Below are 21,281 nucleotides of genomic sequence, written 5' to 3'. Positions count from 1 at the left end.
AACACTGGCCCTGTTTGTGTCAAAGAATTTGTTTTCATGAGAAGCCCACTCCCATGCAGGAGAGGTAGTAGGTGAGTTTCTTTGAAATGATTAGAACAGTGTTTTTTCTCCTCCATCGCTAATATTTGCTCTTTTGCAAGGAAAATCTCTGAGCACAGGCATGTTTTTATTGGGGTGCAGAGCAGTGCAATCTCACACAGCCATCCCTGCTTATCCTTCCCCTCACTTGGATCCTATCCCATATCTCCAGCAGAGGCACTGCTGCTTTTCCCAGAAACAAGGAGAAAGGATGCTGCAATGCTGCTGCTCCTTCTTCTTTGCTTCTCTCCTGGGTGCAAAAATAGCTGTGGATGAGGATGAGAAAAAAACTGCCTGCCACCACGTCCCTGCAGCTGGCAGAGAGGTCTTGTCAGGTGACAGGAGCCTGGGGACAAATGGAGAGGAGCTTTGGCAGGCACTGTGCCGGTGCCCAGAAGGGACTCACATAGTAGATATATACATATATATGCAGACATACATATTTATCTACATTCACACCTGTGTGGGAACTACTTACAGATACATAAGCTGTCAGGCACGTGACGAGTGAGGCTGTGATGGCGTAGGGGATGGAGGTGTTGGGATTCTTCGCCTCTTCTCCTGTGGTAGCAATGATGTCAAAGCCAATGAAGGCGTAGAAACAGGTTGCAGCCCCCTTGAGCACCTGTGAGGAGGATCAGACATCTGGGTGCCAGGAGGGAGGCTGGCACCCAGCCAGGGAGAGGGAGCTGAGCAAAAATGGAGCAGCCCTGTTGTGGCTTGTCTGAGCTAAAGGGTGAGTGGCCACAGGTCAGGGGGTGTACATGTAGCTCTGGGGACTGACCCTGGGGATCACAGATCTGGTCTGGGGAAAAGATTTCAACCTGTGAGCTGAGCCATTAGAGGCACCTGCAGCTCACCCCATAAACCCGTGCCTGCGCATTGCCTGAATCTGCTGGGAGATCCTGCTGGTGACAGAGAAGACAATCAACCAATTTCAGGTTTGCTTTCACAATCCTCCACCCCAAATCCATTTTTATGAGTAGAGATCTTGAACATGTTTACACTTTCTGCCTTAGCAAGATGTCTCATGTGGCAGCAAGATCCGCTCAGAGAGGAAGCAGGAGAGAGCAGCAGCCGTCAGATGTGAGCCGCTTCCCAAATAACCTCTGTTTTGCTTGGAAGCTGCAGACAGGTTAGGAGCACACATTGGAGCACTTGGATGAGGAATTATTTGTACTGTTTGGTTATTTTTTTAATGTGATTTTTTTTAAAATATACAATATTAGCGAGGATATTTATAAGAGAGGAGTGCTGGAGCAGGGCAAAGACTGCCTGGCTGTGAGTGAGCTGATTTGGAGCTGTGAAAGCCTGACAGCTTGCTGGGTACCTCCTGTCCATCACACCTCTGTCATCTCAGCTGTCTAGCAGTACTGCACACAGTAAAACTCACCTCTTCAGGGCCTGTCTGTAATTACCCTTTTTAAGTATGCCCTACGCTCCTGGGGATCTCACACTTGTGCTTGGTGGTGGATTTACTTTTACAAACAACTTGTGAGGCAATGAACCAGCTGAGAAGGATGAGACTGCCCTACTGAGTTTTTTGGGTATGCATCTATCTTTTAAAACTACAATTTTTTTTTTTTTTTTTTTTTCCAAGAGATATTTGATGCATTGAATTGGAGCAAAACAGATATTATCTATTTTCTCCTTTTCACTCCTATTGTATAGTATAACAATCCAAGCACAACCCAAAGGTAAATATGACCTCTGTTCTCCAGTGAGCCTCAGTGCTCTTCTCCTCACTGCTGTTCTCTGGCAAAGAGGCATTGATTTACTGGAGGAAGGTGCAGGGACTGTATGGCAGTTTGGGACTCTTTCAATAATCAAGATTCTTGGTTTACTTTACTTTCTTGCTTATTTTCCTGCACAAAAGCCCGATGGAGTTGAGCAGTGTAAATCTGAGAAATTATCTTGGGCTTAGGCCAACTGAGATATTTTCAGTCTCTGTTCATCCTTGGATAAAAACCATTGCAAGCAAGCTAAAAAAGCCAAATATGTCCAAATTCTCAGTAAGCTTTGAGGGAACATCCATAAAGTAAGTACTGGCAGGTGGCATTATGAAGTGCTCAAAACAAATACTTGAGAACATTGTTGTTGAAAACCAGCCAACAAAAGTATCTCCCCACTCCACAGAGGCTGAGCCAGCTCTCCAGAGCGCCCTGCCTCAGATAGCCACAGCATTCTGCTCCATTGCCTGGCAATTAGTGGCATTTCCTCGGGGATACTTTCATGTGGAGTTTGGCTCTGCAGAAGGACGTTTTGGAAAAGTTCTGGGTTTATGCTAAGAGGAGTTAGGAGATAAGGGCAAAGCATTCCCGTACTCTTTGGGTTTGGTTGAAAGAGCAGGTGTGAATCCAAGCCTGCACTCCTGGGATTTGGAGGTCCGTGGCCAAAGCACAGGTGGATTTAGCAGGGCTGGAGGGTGCAGCAGAATTGGGGTATGTACACCTTGAGCAAAGCTGAATGTGTGGCAGCCCTTAGGTGCTGTGTGTCCCTCTGTGTTCCCAGGACTTACCCCTGGCCATCCGAACGGCAGGAATTGCCCTTCAGCCCAGTTGTCACTTTTGATGTAGAACAGACCAGCAATCATGATGAAGACCCAAACTGCCAAGTTAATGACATTGAGCACGTTGTTCAGTCCCACCGAGTTCTTCACCCCCATGGCCACAATGATGGTGACAATGACAGCAATGACCAGAGCAAGAAGGTCAGGGTATGACTCCTCTCCTTTCCCTAGGTGGGAAAAAAGAGATGTGTTACTCTCCATCCACAGAATATCCAGGAGCTCTGTGGGGGAATTTTAAGCACTTTTCAGACCTTGAAGTTTTGCAGAACTCTTTGGTCTCATTGTAAAAATGGTCTCCTGAGGCCCATGCCTCCGCTAGCCAAAGTTGTTTAATTAAGGTGATAAATCTTGATGTCTCAAGACATCGTTTAGACTTTTGGGAGAGCAGCAAACCAATGACTGTGTCCCAATTTGCTTAACATCTGCCAAGTACTCATTAAAAATCAATCAGCCATGAAGTTTTCATGACACAGGTACAGGACAGCTGGCTGGTTTGCTTACTGGTAGGATTCATGGACTGTTGCTGGAACTGCTGGTCATACAGGACCACCACAGTCCCCAGTCCCCGGCAGTACAGCAGACACCGGCTTGTGTTCTCTGACAAAATTCTGTGTGTGCCTCAAGGGGACCAAGCAGAGTGTTTGCACTGGGTGAAGGTGTTTCTGTGCTGCCCTTACCCTCGGCCATTCGACTGTTTCTGTGCATGTATTCTAAATGCCAGCTCATCCCAAAGTGGCTCAAAGTATCGCGTATCCCATCCCCTCCGACCCTGCCTGTGCGCCAGGCTGCTGAGGCCAAGCACCAGAGCCAGACAGACGGTAAATAATGAATGAAGCTTAATGTCCATGTCTGACTTCTGACGAGCTTCCAATTACTTTTCAGGCCCCAATTAATGGAGGCATCCCTGCACAGCAGGACGCACCCAGGCCGTTCAGCGTGCCGACGCTGTTGATCATCCAGCGGCTGATGGTGTGGTTGGCCAGCGAGTCGAACATGCTGCTGAGGGCGCTGGCGCCCGCAGCCGTCCCGATCAGGTACTCCAGGATGAGGTTCCAGCCGATGAAGAATGCCACAAACTCCCCCACGGTCACGTAGCTGTAGGTGTAGGCAGAGCCCGTGGTCTTGGGGACCCGCACGCCGAACTCAGCATAGCAAACGCCTGTTCGGAAAAAAACAGGAGGCGGCATAAGGAAAATGCCGCTGGGAAATGGAAAAGGTAAAGCTGCCTTGGTGCTGCCTTCCCAGAAGTGCTAGGAGGACTGCAGTTAGCATCAGGAGCACAGAGACATTGCATGGTGACCCACCTTCCCCAGTTTCTTGGATTAAAAACCAGAAAAATTTCTGCTAAAATCAAGTGGTGATGGGTTTTTCTTTTTGAGAAGACACAGTTCAAACCAGCCAGATGTCTACATGAGATCCTGGACCAGTGCTGCACTGCCTCATCCCAGAGGAAAATGCCACAGGAGGGCTCACAGAAGGTTACACTTCTCCCTGCCCCAAGATTCCAATCTCCAAACACTCACCCTGTATTATTGCTCTGCAGATCCAGGCATGAGCTCTGTCCTGATCCTCCCTGCTCTTGTTCATACCCAGGCAAGAGGAGTTTGAAGGCGTCTTACATAGAGAACATAACTTATTTTAACACTTAAAAAATATTATATTTAAGCCTTCTAAAGAATATTTGCAAAACTAACTGTGCAGAAGAAGAAAAGAAAAGCAAGAAGTATTTAACTGTAAACTTTTGGGAGGGGAATTCATCAGACTTTAATACTTTCTGAACTCCTCGTGTGCTTACTATGTCAGGGTAATTTTTAATAAAAACCTGACCCTGACACATTGATGTATTAAAACAACCATTAACTTTTTTTTAAAAAGGAATGGATGTACTTAGTCTCAAATTCCCTAAATATTATTCAGGACAAGTGCTGGAAGGGTCCTGCACGTTTAACACTGATTAAGCCCCTGCCCCAAAGACCCCAGTAAAGTTCATAAGAGTGAATTGGTTAAGGCTGTTACTACCATTGAGTAAACACATAGTAATTATTGAGCTCTCTATCAACCGATATTCTCCATTTAGAAGATAATAATTGCTTCAAATTTGCAATCAGTTTTATAGAGAGGGGAATGAATAATTTATAAAAATGTTATGAGGTGGCTGCTCTTACTTTAAGTGCTGTTTTTACACTGTACAAACACAGAGTTGTTGAATCTCTTAAGCTGAATTTGGTTGTACTTCTTTTCTTGCTTTTAGAGGACTTTTATATTCCATTCATTGCTTAACTTGAATGTGGGTTGCTTTGCAAGGGGACTCTTCAAAACTTGATTTCTGTAAAGCAGCCCAACAGGAGCCACAAGATGTTTCCATCATCCATCCAGCCCTACTGACAGTCATTATTCAGAGCTGATGAAAAATACATGCACTTGGCAAAGGTACGGCGTTCACAGATAACTACAGGCCTGAATGATTTATGAATCTGGTGCTATGACAGAGACAAGTATCTAGTTTCTCTCTTTGATGGCCTTAAAAAAAAAAATATCTATATTTATATATATATATATATATACACTCTTTCTTGTAGGCAGCTCTCGTTTTAGCCAATGACAAGATAATGATTGAAGAGGACGGTTATCGATACACAACGATAATGCCAAAGCAAAGAAATGAATATGTATAAAATGTTGGAGTTTTTGATTATTCTGCTAGGATCCCAAAATAGAGAAGTTTTTCACTGTGGTTTGGGTACAGCAATGGGTTGATAATGTCAGCATTAGGTGTCAGCATGTATCACACACACACACATACGTATATATAAAATATATACTAATGTCTGCTGCATTTGCACTGTATTATTATTGCTATTTTTGTTATTATATTATTATTATTATTATTATTATTATTATTATTAATAATAATAATAATAATAATAATAATAGTAATGCAATCTAACTGCACAATAAGACTAAGTTACTCCGTGGAAGCTGAAGCTATTCAGCACCTTGTTCCCCTGTGTCCAGAGGGATGCAGCTCTCCCAGTGCTCCTGCACAGCCAGCCCAGCTCTGGGACTGCAGAGAGAGGCTGGGTACATCCTCTCTGTCACAACTGTTTAATTTGGAGACAGATTTATCTTCTTCTCCCCAGTCAAGACAATTGGTTTGCAATTTCTGAGGAAAACAAGACAACACAATGGTTTTTTGAAAGAGGAAACATTCTACAGAGGACCATTTCTTTTCCTTGAATATCAGCTACATTTGTGCAATTGGTGTGGCAGGCATTACAGTGGTGTAATTATCCAGTTACGGACATTGTTCAGCAGGACATAAACACAGCTGAGTGGTCTTGGTCCTTCCAAGATCCCATCCACAGAACAGCCACTGGGCAGCACAACTGGTGGCACAAGGAACTGGTGCTTTTGGTGTGCTGGCATGGTGGTGGCCGTGATGTGGACGCTGACCCTGCCACTGCCACTTGGCACAAGGCTACACAGGAACCATGAGACATCCCACAGGGCACTGGCATGGTGGCAGTGGTGTTTCAGGTGAAAAATAACTTCTGAGAGTGCCTTTCAGCTGCTCTGGAGGTAACTCCAAATGATTCATGCTACCACACAAGAAATCCAGAGGGACCATGCTTCATCAACCAGGAGAAGCCAACTTATTGAGGAAGGCATATAGTTTTCATCAAGCCACTGAGCCTGTCCATTGCATTTCATGACACCATGGCAACTCCATAAAGAAAGCTCCCACAGAGCAAGGACTCTCATCTCTCCAGCTCCAGTCAGGCAGCTGCAGGTGCAGCCCCTCAGCCCTCATCCTGCAGCCAGGCAGCACTGAGGCATATGCTCAAGCTCCCCCCTGTTCCATCGTGCATCCCACCTGCTGCTGATCTGTTCCTGCCCCAGTATCAGGTAAGAGTGTGGCACTGTGCTCCAAGCAAGGTTATTGCTTTAGGAGAGAAGATCACTAAAGGGACAAGAAATGGCTGGTGGAAAAGGCTGTGGAGAGGGTGATGGGGTTGAGTGAGATGCAAACTGCTGTGTTTTGCTAAGGAGGGGTTTTGGATGAACAGGGGTGAAAGTGGGGAATGCTGGCAGGCACAGCTGATGGCAGGAGCCTGCAGTGCACTGGAGGCTTTGTGGAGGGAAGCTGGGCAAGGATTTCTACTTGAGAGATGAATGAAAGGTCTTCTAGTGATAGAATAAAAGAGATTGATTTAATTTTTCAGTTTAATTATTTATAGTGTGTTTGTAAGTACCCTGATGGGGTATGTGTTGCTTAAACAATGAAAGGTATAAGTGGAATTTATTGGATAGATGAAATTGGAAAAGTCCCTTTCTGAAACCCGGCTTAATAGTGCAAAGAGGCTTCCCATAGTGCAGGGCTTCCCTATGGTTGTCTCCCAGGGAAGCCAGATGACCTTCTGGATGGTTTTGGTTTTTGTTTTTTGCTTTTTAATCCAAAAGTCTTCTGGGCTCACTTTTGCAAGCAGTGGGGTTTGTATTAGTGATCTGTGGTGGACAAAGGAAAAGTTCTTTAAAATCTGTTCGTGCACACTTGCCCAAACTCAGTGCCTGGCACACCAGGCGTGACCACGATGGGAGAGCTGAAATCACATCCCCAAGGAGTCTAACAGTCCGTCCGGCTCCTGAATTCTTACTTGGTTTTACTTGCCAAAAATGTGTTGCTGTTACAAACAACAGCAGCGTTAACGATTAAGTGAGGAAGCAGCCAAGGAGACTATCAAAACACTGCATCCCTCACAAAACACTTTCCCAGGGCTACAAAAGCAAGGGGAGATGAAAGCGGAGCGGGAAGGCTCCTGTGGGCAAAGGCGGGAGGAGCTCCTGCTGCGGGGCAAGGCTCATGTCTGGGGTGAAAAAACCCCTTTTGGAGGACAGTGTGTTTTTGTTAGCAGAGACCCACCCAAACTCCATTTGCTCTTGGTTTGCATCACAGCCAACAAAACCTTTGCAGAGGAGAGAAAGCAGGCAGTGGGAAAGGACACTGATGCTATCTACTGCCTTGGATAAAAAACAAGCATTTTGGTTCATTTGTTGTGTTGGGAACTCAAATAAGCATTGGATCTCATTGCAAGCTCTTGGCTTTTGTTGTGGGCTTTGGAGAGAGCCTGAGGCTCATCCCTGAGCTGTGCCAGGGTTGTGTCTCTGGGCTGCAGGGGTTCAAACTCCCACTCACTTTGGTGGGATTGCCATGGAGCAACACTGCAAACTCCAGGGAAAGACCATGATGTGCTTCCACCTCTCATGACAAAAATCCAGAGCTTTGAAAAGCTGATCTGGGTCACTTTGCTGTGCTGGCTGTTCCTGTCTCCTGTCAAAGCCCTTTGCCATTTGCTCAGGTTTCCTTATCCAAGCCACAGACAAAAGCTGGATACCAGACTGACACAGCATGAAAAGTCCTCTGAGCAGAGAGAGCAGGAACATCACATCATCGTGTTAGCACTGATCTGGAAAGGACAAATGCCAGCAGTACTGACTCCATGTAGAAACTGCAGCTTGAGCCATATGCTCAGCTGGGTTCCTACAGAGGAGATAGAATTCACCATGTTTTCACTAAAATACATAATTTCTCTCTCCCTGCACATTTGTTTATTTTTTTATTTTTTTTTTTGTTTGGAAATTCAAAGACTGACCCTGTATGAATGGAAGCCAATGAAATCAACTCCAGAACTAATTGAGGAATTTTTTAACTGTTAGCCATGTCCACAAAAGAAGCTGGCCCTGGTACTGCCCAAGCCACTCACACCCTTCCTGCTGGAACTGAGTTTCCCACAAACTCTCGCTCCAGTGCTGTGGCTTGGCCACTCTCTCAGCCTGGGACACATGCTGCAAAACTCTCAAATGTCTCAAAAATATTGCCCACAGGCCCCATCCTTGTAGAAGCCATTGGCAGCTCGTCAGGATAATCCTGCTTGGGCTGCTGGCTCCCAGTACGAGGTTTGGTCTGATATGTGGGCAATGAGGGACAGTGCACCCCATGAGCTGTGTGACACCTGTGGTAAATGGTTTTTAGTTGGTGGGGAAGGTGCTACCTCCTTGTAGCTTGTGGTGCTGAGTAGGTGTCCACCCATGAATGGAGAGGATTCAGGACACGACACATTACTCAAAATCCCACGCAAAACTCACCTGACAGGATGGATGCGACGGCAGCGATGATGAAGGACACGATGACCCCGGGCCCTGCCATCTCCTTGGCCACCAGGCCGGACACCACGTACATGCCGGTGCCCACGCAGCTCCCAACGCCCAGGGAGATGAGGTCAAGGGTGGTGAGGACCTTGGCCAGCCGGGCGCCCTGGGCGGCCCCAGCCCCGGTGCCCTCCAGCATGGACTCCACGGGCTTGGTGCGCAGGACACGGGTGCGCAGGGCATGGCCTGCGGCCCCCCAGGGCACCCGCCGCGGGTCCAGCCGAGACAAGAAGCCACTCATGGTGCTGGGCTGGGCAAAGGTGGGTCACAGACAGCGTCAGCAGCACCCACTCAGGGCTGTGGATGCGTCTCCATGCTCTGGCAGCCCTGCAAGAGAGGGGAACAGAGTTTTTGACTGAAACAGCAATAAAAGAAGAGTCAAAAGGGCCCCCTAAGTTGGTTTTTGCTGGTCTCTGGTGCTGGCAGAGCTTTGTTTTGACCAATGCTGCTGCTGCTGCTGTGGAGAAATCTCCTTTCTCCACCCTCAGTTTGGTACTACAGTGATGCATTGCCCTCCTTTGTGTTCACATGGGTTTAGCCTCAGTCATTACTACAGCACCACAAACAGCAGGAACCTGATTTCCTCCAACCTGATTCTCATTGTGTGGCTCAATTTCTACCAAAAGTAATGATGGCTACACATAACTGTGAGGTGCTGAGCCCTGGTGGGAACAGAGTGTGACTCCAAGCCTGGCAGCACTGCAGTTCCAGCAGCAGGGATGCTCCTGGTGGCACCGTGTGCCAGCCCACCAGCAGCATGGCAGACTGCAGGGACATCCTGTGGGACAGGCTGAGAGAGTACCTAAAGGGAGCTCCAAGAGAGCGGGAGAATAACTTGGGCAAGGAGAAGAGAGAAAGGCTTCAAAATGAAAGAGGGAATATTTGGATTAGATATGAGAAGGAAATTCCTCCCTGTGAGGGTGGTGAGGCCCTGGCACAGGGTGCTGTGAATGCCCCATCCCTGGCAGTGTTCAAGGCCAGGCTGGATGTGGCTTGGAGCAGCCTGGTCTAGTGGATGCATCCCTGCACATGGCAGGGGGGCTGGAATGAGGATCTTGAATGGTCCTTCCAACTCCAACCATTCTGGGCTTCTGTGACCCCTCTGCTCTACCTGTACTGCAAAAAAAGGGGGTCTGGGACTGTAGCTTTGCTCTTTTATCCAGCACATTGAGACCACTGCCTGCCTGTGCCAGGCTGGAGCTGACTCTGGGGCTGGATCACCACAAACTGGTCCTTACAAGGACAGGTGATTTTTTAATTTTTTAAATTTTTTTGTTTATTTTTTTTATTTTTATTTTTTTATTTTGGTGCTACAAAAGTTCACTCTTACAGCTCTCTGGCTATACTGCTTGTTTGGAGGTTTTGAGTGGTACCATCATCCTGGTAAAATCTGAGGGGGAAAATTCTAAAAGGTGAAGCTAATTCAGGTTCCCATGAATCATAAGTTTAAAAAGATTCCTTGGCGTGGTTTCTTCATTCATTATTGTAGTTATTTAAATACTGTGTAAGGAATATTTTTTTTAATTTGAAAGATGTGGTTTTGCTCGTGTAACTGCAATATATTTTGGGGTCTGGCTTAACTCTCCCTGTAGTTAAGGGAAACTGGGAGAGAAGTTCAGCAGGAGCAGTGTGGGCTCCACTGGCCACTGGAAAGTGAGTGACCAACAGCACGGCCAGCTACAGCCATTTTTAATACTTTTAAATTATCTTGCCTGAACCCATCTGCCCTAAGATTCTCTCAAAAGTCATGGCCTTATCTTGGTTTTCTCTTTCTCTGTGTTTTTTCCATCCCTAGTCATCATTATTTTCAAGAACAATTCAGAAACTGCCATTCCCCCCTCCCTCCCTTTCTGCTGTTCCTCAGCAAACTGTGTAGTTCTCATAGTACCAGCAGCAGTGACTTCCAAGTGACACGTGGTAACTTCTTGACTTTGAGCAAACCAAGAAGAATTGTACAAGCCGCAAGCTAATACAAGGGTGCAGGCAAAATAGTTTATTAAATATGAATTTTTACCTGGCAGCTTCTATCCCATCAATACAGAAATATTCTTTTATTTTAATTTCCTTGAAGACAAAACAATTATTTTTTCCATCTTTACATCCCAAACAAATTACATTGTGTCCACAAGGCAGCCTCATGTTGCTGAAGTTTATTAAATGAAACACAGCATTCATTTCATGTTTTGGTCTTTCACTGATTCAAATTGTGCTGAATTTTACCTGGAGCAACCACAGGCTGAAAGGCTGCATGTTCTAGCTAGGAATACTAATGAGAAATTTTTACTGCTCCTGAGCAAATGTGGATCTTGGGTTGAGAATAAAACCTGGGTTTGGCTTTTGGATTGCTCAAGGAGTCAGCTGGTTGTGGGATGGGCTGGCTCACAGGTAAGGTTTTACTTTCTGGTTTAAAGGAAGGTTTGTGTTGGAAGAGGGCATCTGAGCCAGAGTTCAGTGGGTCTGCACCAGCCAGGATGAAACAGACCTGTTCTCATAGAATCATGTCTTCAGAAGAGGTAGGATGTTATGGGATGAAGGCACCAAAGCTTCAGGCTGGTCCTTGGTGCCATCACCAGGTCATGCTCTGGCATAGGAAGATCTGTCCTGTGTTTTAAGGGGGATTGGGACCCCAGTTTTTCATCATCATGTCTCGGGATGTCTGATGAAGGCTTTGGGAAGGGTGGCATATGCTCCTTACTGGAGGAATTCACATCCACACTGGAAAAATTAATGTGTTCCTCAAACTGATGTGGACAGCCCAGTTCACTCTCAAGCCACATCATGGTATAGAAATTACTTTCTCTCCAGCATTCCAAAGAACCCCAAGAGAAGACATGGCTGTCTTGTCCTGGAATAATCTTAACTGCTAAATTGGTAGATAAAGTCCTTAAATATTTTAAATGGTTTAAATTTAAAGCAGGAACTGGCTGGTGGATTAGTGATGCACCCAGATTTAGGCTGCTGAGTTGTTCCAGCTGCCTGGGGCTGGACTATAACCAGGTCCTCCAGTATGGTAGCCCAACAGAGCCCTGCAATCCATGGGGTTTGGTCTTCTCCTATAAGTCATCAAGGAATAAAAACCCTTTCAAAACCTCTGAAATGAAATAACTCTATAATTGCTGCTACACTCAATTAAAGCAGTCATTCAAAACTACTCCAGATGTTTAAGTGAGATCAGCATATTGCTGCTCTGTAGCTTGGAAAACATTTCACTCCCTTTGAAATCATCATAAAATATCTCATGGATGGCACCCAGCTCTATGGGGCAGAGGCACCTCAGTTCTGCTCTGCTCCACTAACCCTGCCTGTTAAGCAGACAGTGGGAAGCAAAAGGAATTTTTACTTGTTTTGTTTTTTAATCTTCTCACCATAAACCCAGGAAGATGAAGGGAGCTGTGGTTCAGAGGGGACAAGCTGCAGCTGGGTTTTGGAGCTGCTCAGCTCTCCACTGTCAGGCTGTTGGGGTCGGTTTCCTCTCTGGCTGGCACTTGCTGCTGCCACCATGTGCTTGTCAGCACCACTGTTTGTACCAAAACACTCCTCTTCATCAGGGTAAATTGACTAAAACTGCAGTCAAACCAGTAGGAGAGGCATAGGTGTTTACAGGCACGGATCTTCCTCAGTGTCTGGGTTGATACTGAATTATTCCTCATGTAAAACTCCTTCCGCTGAGGAGATGCAGCACAGTGCCCCCCCAGCACCTCCCATCCTCATCACCCCCATAGATCCAGCTTCTCCAGAAAATTGTCCCCAAACACCTGTGCCTTGGGGTGGCTCTTAATTTTCTGTTAATGACTCTCCTCTGTCCAGAAGTCTGTAGGGGTATCCATGAGCAAAGCTCTCTATTAAAATCTGCTGGGAATGCAACAAGGAGCAGAATATCGATGGTGGTAAACGGAACAAAGAGAGCTCCTGTTGTTGTATTGATGGAAAGCCAGGCAGGGGCACTCATTAAGAGGAAAAGGATGGGTTTTCCATGGCTCACAGAATAATTACTGCAGAGCAAAGATTGCTGATGCCTCCAGCATCTGGATCAGCATGATCTGACATGCAGGATACAAGTACCCAGTTTGCTGCAAGGGTTTTTAGGGGGAAAGTCCCTTTCTCCTCGCCCAGGGGAGCTATGCTTCAGGAATCTGGGATTGAAGCCAGTTCCTATCAACACCCAAGGCAGCGCCGGCTGTGGACCCCAGGAATATTAATTCTGGTGTTAATGGTGCAGGAGCATCAGCCCTCAGACCCACTCCGTGCTGCAGTAGGGACTGTGCACCCTGGGCAAACAGAGCCACAAAGGCTCAAAGGGATGCCGGAGATTGCTCGAGATGATGGAAAAGGCAGCTCCTGGCAGCAAACCCCGCTGCAATCCCAGAAAAAGACCGAGAGAAAGAGGAACAAAGGTGCTAGGCTGACCTCCCTGCTGCCCCTTCCCTTTCCCCTTTAACTGGAGCTCGGTGGCGGTGGGGCGGGTTTGTCTGGAGAGGCTCAGGGCTTGAATTGCATCCCAGCTCCTCCAGCAGGGAGAGCTGACGTCAGGCGGGATGCAGGAGCCGGGCAGCAGCTCCGAGCGCAGGGATGCCTTCTGCCGGGGCTGCTCGCCGCCGAAATGTTTTCATTACGAGTGCGATTTGATTTGGAGCTTTATGTGCTTGTTTTTACAGTGTCGATCCCCAGCTGGGCTGCCTCTGTAAAAGCTGGCTCTGTCTCCATCATCAGCCCTCCTTAAAGCGATTTAAAAGCCAGGCACAGAGCCGAGAGCGAGGGCTGGTCCCTGCCGATCCCGGCGCCGCTCACGTGGGTCCAGCTTCAGCAGTCTGGCCTTGTGCCTTTGCTGGTAATTTTGGGCTTTTCTTATTTTTAATCTTTCCATTTTTACCTCTGCTTGAGCTGTTCAAATGGAGCTGTGGTTAATTTAAACTACAGTAGTCGCTAAATTAAACCACTGATAACACTTCAGGTTTAAGACCAACTTTCTCTGTGCACCACCTGAAGAAATGGGATATTTTCTCACTGTCTTCATGGCAAAATGGAAGTGAAGAGGTTCAACAGCACTTTTCTATGGTAGTTCCACCAATGTTATGCTGGGTGCTTTGGCAGCATTAGCATTGCTGTAAGATGCCTAAACATCATTACCTTCTTTTGACAAATAAGCAAAATAAAAGAGGAAATGTTTAATTTGACCAAAGACATAAGGCAAGGGTGCCACACACCCAGAGGCAGCCTCCAGGAATTCCCAAACTCTGTGTTCTAGTCTATAGAATAGACTATATTCTGTTAAGTATTAAAAGAGCATAAATGTGCAATCCAGTGATATAATTAGCGTGTACATAGAGATCACCCCTTCTTCCTCTTTCCAGCTTTCAGGGGGGATACAGTGTGATGATTTAGCTGCTGTCCTTGCTGGGGAGAGACTGGACTGCCTGGATAATCAGGGAAAAGGCAGAGGGACAGATGGGAGTGATGTTAAAGCTTCTTTCTGTCTTGCAGCTGGTGCCTCCCTTTTCCTAAGTAAATAGCAAATCAATATTTGAGCACTGATCTGTGCCCATGCAGGTAAGCAATGAGAAGGTTTTGGTAGCTGAGGGCTCATCTTCCCGCCTGGATGACACACTGAGAGGTGAAATTGGAGTGTGCCACAGGGAAGGCCAGCAGATCCCTTGATACTGAGCTGTGCTAAACTTTGCCAGGATTAATTACATGCCAACCTCACAAGCAGCTGGTCCAGGTTCCCTTGGGATCCTCTGGGGCACCAGGCTAGTGAGAAACAGCTCTGGGACTGAAAGGAGCAGTATTTTCCTCCTTCCTAGGGGCTGGATGCACATGGAGCATATGCATGTGGAGCACCTACATTTCTTACAGCCTGAATGGGATGGAGGCTGAAATGTTCCTTTTGGAGATGCTCATGCACATCCTTGCAGGCATATCCCTCCTCTTGGTAAATCCACCTGCCCCAGTTCAATGTCTGGAATTTTGGTTTTCCAGTTGTTTTCTGCACTTTTTGCATAGGCACAAATCATTTCCATGGTGCAGAATAGTGTAGGAATGGATGCAGGGTATGACAGATACAAGAGCCTGTGTGTGCCGAGCTGTAAATAATGCAATATGCATGAAGTGCTCTATTTGGGTTTGCAACAAAGCTATTTAACCACCAGAAGGAAAAAAGAAATTAAATAAAATAAGAGAACTACAGAGAAAGAGGTATAATCAATTTGCACATTTGCAAAAAGGTCTCGTTTGTTACTGTTGTCTTGAGGTGGGAAGGTAAAAGCCTTAAAAACTGCAACAATTCAGGGAAATGGCAAATCAATAGATGGATGAGATGAGCAGGAGGTGGGGAACCAGGAACATCTTGGAGCTGTTCTGACAGGCTCCCTCTAGGAGAGTAGTGAAACCAATGAAATTAGTAAAATTTGTTGCTCCACCAGTAAAATGGAGAAATTCACTGCCTTAAAGAAGTGTGTGGTGATTAATCTGTCTGAGTTTTCTATGGAAGGAGTTGAGAAACAAAGCTAAAAATAATTAATGGTCCCCTAGATGTGCCTTGTTGAAGTCAATATTGGTTTTGTACCTGCATGTGCTCATCTGCAGAAGGACCCTAGAGGCTCTGTGCACTTTGAAATGCTCATTTGTGGTGCTGTGTGATTTTGCATTCCAAGTGCAGATATTGATACCAATTCCTGGAGTACAGCCTCCTCCTCCTTTCTGCAGTCACAAGCCGCAGTGATGTCAAACACATGAAACTCTTAAAAGAAATTTGGGCTCACAGGCCCGGGTGCTCAGGCTTCCAAGGACCAATGTACTGACCATTGAGGCTCAGGCATTATAAAATCATGCAAGGGGTGTCGAGGAACACAGATTTATCTCACACAGACTTGTAGGTTCATAGAATGGTTTGGGTTGGACAGAATCCTAAAGATCATCTTGTTCCAGCCTAACCTGCCACGTGCAGGGACACCTTCCACTAGACCAGATTGCCCAGGGCTCCATCCAACCTGGCCTTGCAAATGTGCTGGCACATCCTTCTGCAACCTCGGTTTTTGGGAGTAGCAGTTCCAGACCCTGAGCTGTCACAAGAGGAGAAGCATCATCTGAATTTTCTGGAATATAGTGAGTTGCCCATTTGCAATGCTGGGCATGGATTCCTCTAACAATACGAGTGCCAGCAGCATCAGTGGGATGGTTGCAGCCTTGGGTTTGTGATTCTGAGCTTTTCTCTGGTTTAGGGTAGTAGGTTGTACTTTCAGTAATTACCACTTTGATGAGATAACACATTTTCTGTACCAAATCTCACAGTGAGAGTGGACAACAGCTGCCTTTCTATCACTGAAACTGTAGACCTGGGCTATAAGACAGCTTCTTCTAGAATTATGCTCCTTTCAAATCTGCCTTTGCTTTAACAACACACAAGAGGAAATCTCTGTAATTACTGGGCTGTGTTTTCTTTTTCTTTCCTCAGTGGACCCACACTTTTACATCGCAGAATGAAAGTCATTATGGTTTGCTGCAGGCCAGACAGGAGAGCTTTCCTCATTTGACATAATTCACAGAATGGGTTATTTATTAATGTGTGAGGCTCTCTAAACAAAATGGATTTTTACTCTTGCAAGAGTCTGGCTGATACATCATTATGACAACTTATCTTATTTCTGGGTAGCATTTTGAACCCAGTGATGAAAACACAAATCCTTCAGTAAAGAACTGATGTAACACTAAGGCTTCATCATCCAAACCAGAAAAAAATTCCTCTGTATATCAAATACAGGACCTGAAAATCCACTATTTTTAAACCTCTAGTTTTATTTTGAAGATTGCTGGTTTTATAGAGATTCCTTTATTCCCCACTAAGAAACTGCTGGGCTTTTCCCTCTCAATGCTGACTCTCACTCACCAGCAATCTTTCCAGCTTTCTGTAATAATTCAGTAGGAGTCTGAACTGGCCTTTTACACAGTAAGCACATCAAGCTTACAAACACAGTTCAGCTCTTGCCGAGTTTCAAATGCATTTATCTTTTGTATGTGCACATGGTCTCATTAATTACTTATCGTGTTCCATCAGCAGGTATACAAATGTAATTGATTATGCCTCACTGCCCCACTTCCACTATTTTGGCTATCAGCTAATTAATGCAGGAGAGGATCTCAAACAACTGCTCTCCTCAGAAGAAGCTGGAAAAATGCATTCTTCAAATCCAAGCCTACTAAATGTTCCAGAAGAGGCAGTAGTAGCATATGCAAATCAATGGGAGTATTTGCATATGCAAATAGGAGCCTCGCGCTGGGGGGAATTTGGCTGGTTGTAACCTCTGTCTCTAAATTCCTCTACAGAAGCCTGAGGTAGGTTCAATGCACTTCCAAGGAAGTGAATAGCAGCTCCTGCTATTCATTTTATGATTTTATTACATTTTGCTGCTTACTCTTCTTATTCACTAAGACAAAAAACCCCTTGCTTTACATGAGTAATTCTGCTGTGTTTCAGCACAACCCATTTTATGAGTAATGTGATCACAAGTGGATCAAAGATGATGATTTAGAATAGAGTTCATGTGTTTAGCCATTTATCATCATCAGTCAGGCAAAGGAACTGCAACACCTAAGTGATGTGTAGTGTGAGTAATACCTGGTGCTGTAGCAGGAGGGTTTTTTGACGTTTCCCAGTGAGTTACAAACTCACATCTAACACTAAATCAGTCTCTTGGATGGTACTAGAGAAGCAGAATTAAATGAATAATTATGTGTTCTTAAATGTGATAATAGCATAAAAGTTAGAGTATTCTAATATTCCTGAGTGATGCACAGGCACTGCCCGAAGATGTCCTTATGCAGCAAGGGAATCAGTGCAAGCCCACATGATTACCTTAACTTAAAGTAGCTAATTGCATCCCTGCTCTTAGTTTCCCTTAGTGGCAAGACCCCAAAACCCAACCTCTTTTCCTGAGACTTTTGTCTCCCAGCTACAGTCAGTAGAGTGTCCCCATGGTGTGCTGCTTTGCCTGGCAAGAATAATTCCACTGGTGTGCCTGCACACCAGAGAAGAGCTGCTGAAATATTATTGCTGTAGTTCTTGTCTGTGTCAGAGCTCTCAGCCAAAGGAACTTGACATATTGCTTCTTTCTGTCTTAATTTACTTGGAGCAGGTCTGGTGACCCTGGTTATTAATTGCACATCTCCCAGTCCCTGTTGCTTTCCAGCTGGTTGTTTAATGAGTGGAACACACCTGCTGGTGCTCAGGTGTCTTAGACAAGGCTCTGGAGAATCCAGATGCTTCCTGAGCACGCTGCTCCGGGGCTGGAGCTGCGTGAGAGCTGTGCCCAGTGCTCCCTGCCTGTTCCCACCTGGAGTGAAAGACAGCCAGGAGAGGCAGATGTTTCCTTCACTGCCAGACTGGGGTGCCCAAATCCAACCTGGAGCCACCCTGGCATTGCTGAGCACCTGGAGGCAGTGGCTCATCTAGCACAGCTCGGCAGGTCCATCCTTAAGACCTGGTTCAGTAATGCTCAGGCACACGTTTAAAGCTAAGTTTTAATTGTGCTGCTGCAGGTGGGATGTCCCCAGGTGTGCAAGTGATGTGCAAAGAGAGGGTCTCCATCCTCAGCTTTAAAAAAACCTTGTTGAGAAAGACTCAGCTCACACTCAAGGAGCTGAGGATGTGCAGGAGGAATGGACCAAACCACTAACTGAGGTCATGGTCACCAATAAACAAGAGCCAGTGGCTGCTGAGAGCGGCTGCCCTGAGCCCACATGTGTGGTTTTATAGATGTTTACTAAAGTTTTGATACAAATACAGCCATAGGCAGTTGTAGCATGGCAACAGAAACCCATTTCCCTGTAGGCAGCAAGCCACTTTGATACTTTGGTCCTGTCCTCCCAGAATTAGGATGTGGTGCTGGAAACACACGTGCTGCAAAAGCTCTTCTTCTGTTCACCTGCCAGGTGGATTTAATTTATGGTATCATGGCTTTCCATGAATTATTGATACAGTGACTGTGCAGAGGAACAGAAACAATAGAGTCATGTGCTGTGTGGCTCCACCTCGCTGGCTTTGTTTCATAAGTGCCTGGGCTTTGCTCTGACAGTTTTGTTGTGGGAAAAAATAGTTTTCTTTTAGAGATGTTCCAGCCTGGTGACAGCAAGGGATGGGCTGTGGTGGGAGCATAAATTCTGGCCAGAGCATCCCCTGAGGATGACTGCATAGTCTGGAAGCAGGACTGCTACTCAGTGAGCCAAGAAAAAATTATGAGCATTTTTCTCAATATATAAGAGAAAAATTACAGTTTCCAGTTCTTTCAGTTTTGGCATTTTCCCGTTGACAACCACAGCTTAGCTACGTCTCATTCCTTGTAAATGAAAAATGTCTTGGGAATCTCTGTGGATCTGAGCCTGCTCCCATTTTGCACGTGGGTGGTTTAATGAGTTCAGCAGACTCACCCTGGACTGAGGTGAGACTCTGGCCAGGTTTTCACATCCATAGGGAGTAGCTGGGAAAGGCCTGCTGTATTTCTGGGCTCTGGATACTTTGCATACCTAGATCTACTGTCTCTCACAGGCTGACGAGCTCAGACCCGACCATGGCTTTATATATTATAGAGGGCACAAAGCTGGGAGTGATTTGGGGGTTTAAATTTATTTTTTTTTATTAATGTGGGAGTCACAAATGCTTCCCCCCTGCTGATGTTTTTGTGTGATGTACAGATCCCACTGCCACATGCAACTGAAGAAGTATTTGCTCTGTTTTTACATTCTTATTTTTAAAATGTCTTAATAATCCAATATGTTGCTTAAACATCATGATGATTTTAATAGCTCAGGTGCTCTGAAAGCAAAGTTTTGATTATTTGGGGACTAAGAAGTCAGTTACAGACTGCTCTGTTATCCTCTTTTTTTGTTTGGCTTCATAAGGAGCCCAGCATTGTGTTTATGCTTGTGTAAGTTCTTGTCATCCTATTTGCTTGAATGTTGCAGGGCTGCAGAGAAAAAACATTAATTTAGCCATTAGGAGGTTTTCCTGTTCTCACTGAATTTTCTAGAAAATCTCCTGTTTCTTTTAAAGGAACATGGAAGAAATTTTATTTTATGTGCGTGATTTCAGAACTGAGAAACCAGACTGTCTTCAGAAGTAGTGTCAAATCAGCCTACAAATTTATCCTTTAAAATGATTTTGGCTGGAATCCTTTCTGATATGATCCCATCTGAGACTCTGAAGTTACACAAAGAATAAATTTTCATCATTTTTGTATAATCCAAAAAAAATTAGAGAAGGATAAACTATGTCTTGACTTGAGAGTCATGAATAACTCCCTGAGGAGAACGATTTATGTTTTAAAATGCTTCCCTTTACTGCAACATGCACAAAGAAAGAGATTCTTTTGGGGAGAGTTAATTAATGAAATTAATGAAGTTAATTAATGAAACCTGTTGGAAAACTGGAGGATTCAAAATAGAAGTTGGTCACTCATTTTTTCTTCTCTTGGCATGTGGTTAAAAATCCCACCCACTGTGGGGGTTGTAATTATCTAGAGGGGTGGCTGGGGTGCCTGGAAGTAAAGTTGTAACATCTCCGTGCCTTTTTTGGGGAATTAAGGACCAAAGGCAGCATAAAGTCCTCTGAGTTAATTCTGTCTGAGTCTGTCTGAGCAATTACTCCTGCAGGGAGCCCAGTGACTTGTTTTGGCTAAGATGCATATTTTGGGAGGACATCAAATCTTGACATAAACAGATGGAGAATCCAGCACGTTTTCTGATGGCTCCTTCATCAGGTCATCAGCACTTCTCTGGTCAAAAATGTGATCCCTCCCTTAAATTGGAATGTTTTGCCTTTAGCATCTCAGCACTAGTTCATGTTGTGCCTCTCTTTGGCAGACAGAGGAACAACTCGGTGCCTGGTAATTTCTTTCTGTAGAGGCTCTTAGATTCAAGGATTCACATCACTCCCCTCTCTGCTTTTTAATGAAGTGAATTCTCAGGTGCTGTAATTCCTCCTCTGTAAGAGCCTTTCTACAGTCCTTGACAGGCTTTGGCTTTCCTTTCCCTTTTTTTTTTCCTTCTAGTTTTGTTGTCATTTTTGTTCATGTCTGCTGTACTCTAGCAGTCTGTTTTCAAGGGCTGAGGTAAAATTTCCTTCCTACATCTCCACTTACTGAAGAGCAACTAAACAAGCCTTTTTTTCCCTTGTTCTTGTTCAATGACTTGTCTTATCACAGCTATTGCATCCATGCTGTCTTCTCAGATATGTACTGCACATTTGAGTTCATGTCAAGAGGACCCAAGATTTTTTGTTGACACTATTTACTACTCATCAGTAACTGTTTTGTTTGAAAATTTTACCACCTTTAATAGATGAAAATGGGGAAACAGACCTTGGACCTCTGCAAGACCCCTAATTCTCATGCAACAGGGATTTCCCATGGAGCAGTACATTTTAAGAACAGATACTGAG

General features: G+C 45.3%; 1 protein-coding gene across 1 annotated transcript in view; it reads right to left on the bottom strand.

Annotated features, from left to right (window-relative positions):
• SLC7A14 (solute carrier family 7 member 14) overlaps window positions 1-21,281 on the bottom strand; it is a 29,768-nt gene that overhangs the window by 7,494 nt on the left and 993 nt on the right. Inside the window, exons 2-5 of the mRNA XM_005525098.2 lie at window positions 8,792-9,181; window positions 3,570-3,806; window positions 2,597-2,814; window positions 557-703 (exon numbers count right to left, since the gene is read on the bottom strand). Of these exons, the coding sequence (XP_005525155.1) occupies window positions 557-703; window positions 2,597-2,814; window positions 3,570-3,806; window positions 8,792-9,095 (906 nt within the window). The 5' untranslated portion in view covers window positions 9,096-9,181. The remainder of the gene's footprint in view (window positions 1-556; window positions 704-2,596; window positions 2,815-3,569; window positions 3,807-8,791; window positions 9,182-21,281) is intronic.

Source organism: Pseudopodoces humilis, chromosome 11 (genome assembly GCF_049639895.1).
Source record: "Pseudopodoces humilis isolate 2021_Gansu_Grassland_sample_001 chromosome 11, ASM4963989v1, whole genome shotgun sequence".
NCBI classification, from domain to species: domain Eukaryota; kingdom Metazoa; phylum Chordata; class Aves; order Passeriformes; family Paridae; genus Pseudopodoces; species Pseudopodoces humilis.
The sequence above is the reverse complement of the archived record's forward strand: the minus strand, read 5'-3'. Positions and strand labels throughout refer to the sequence as shown.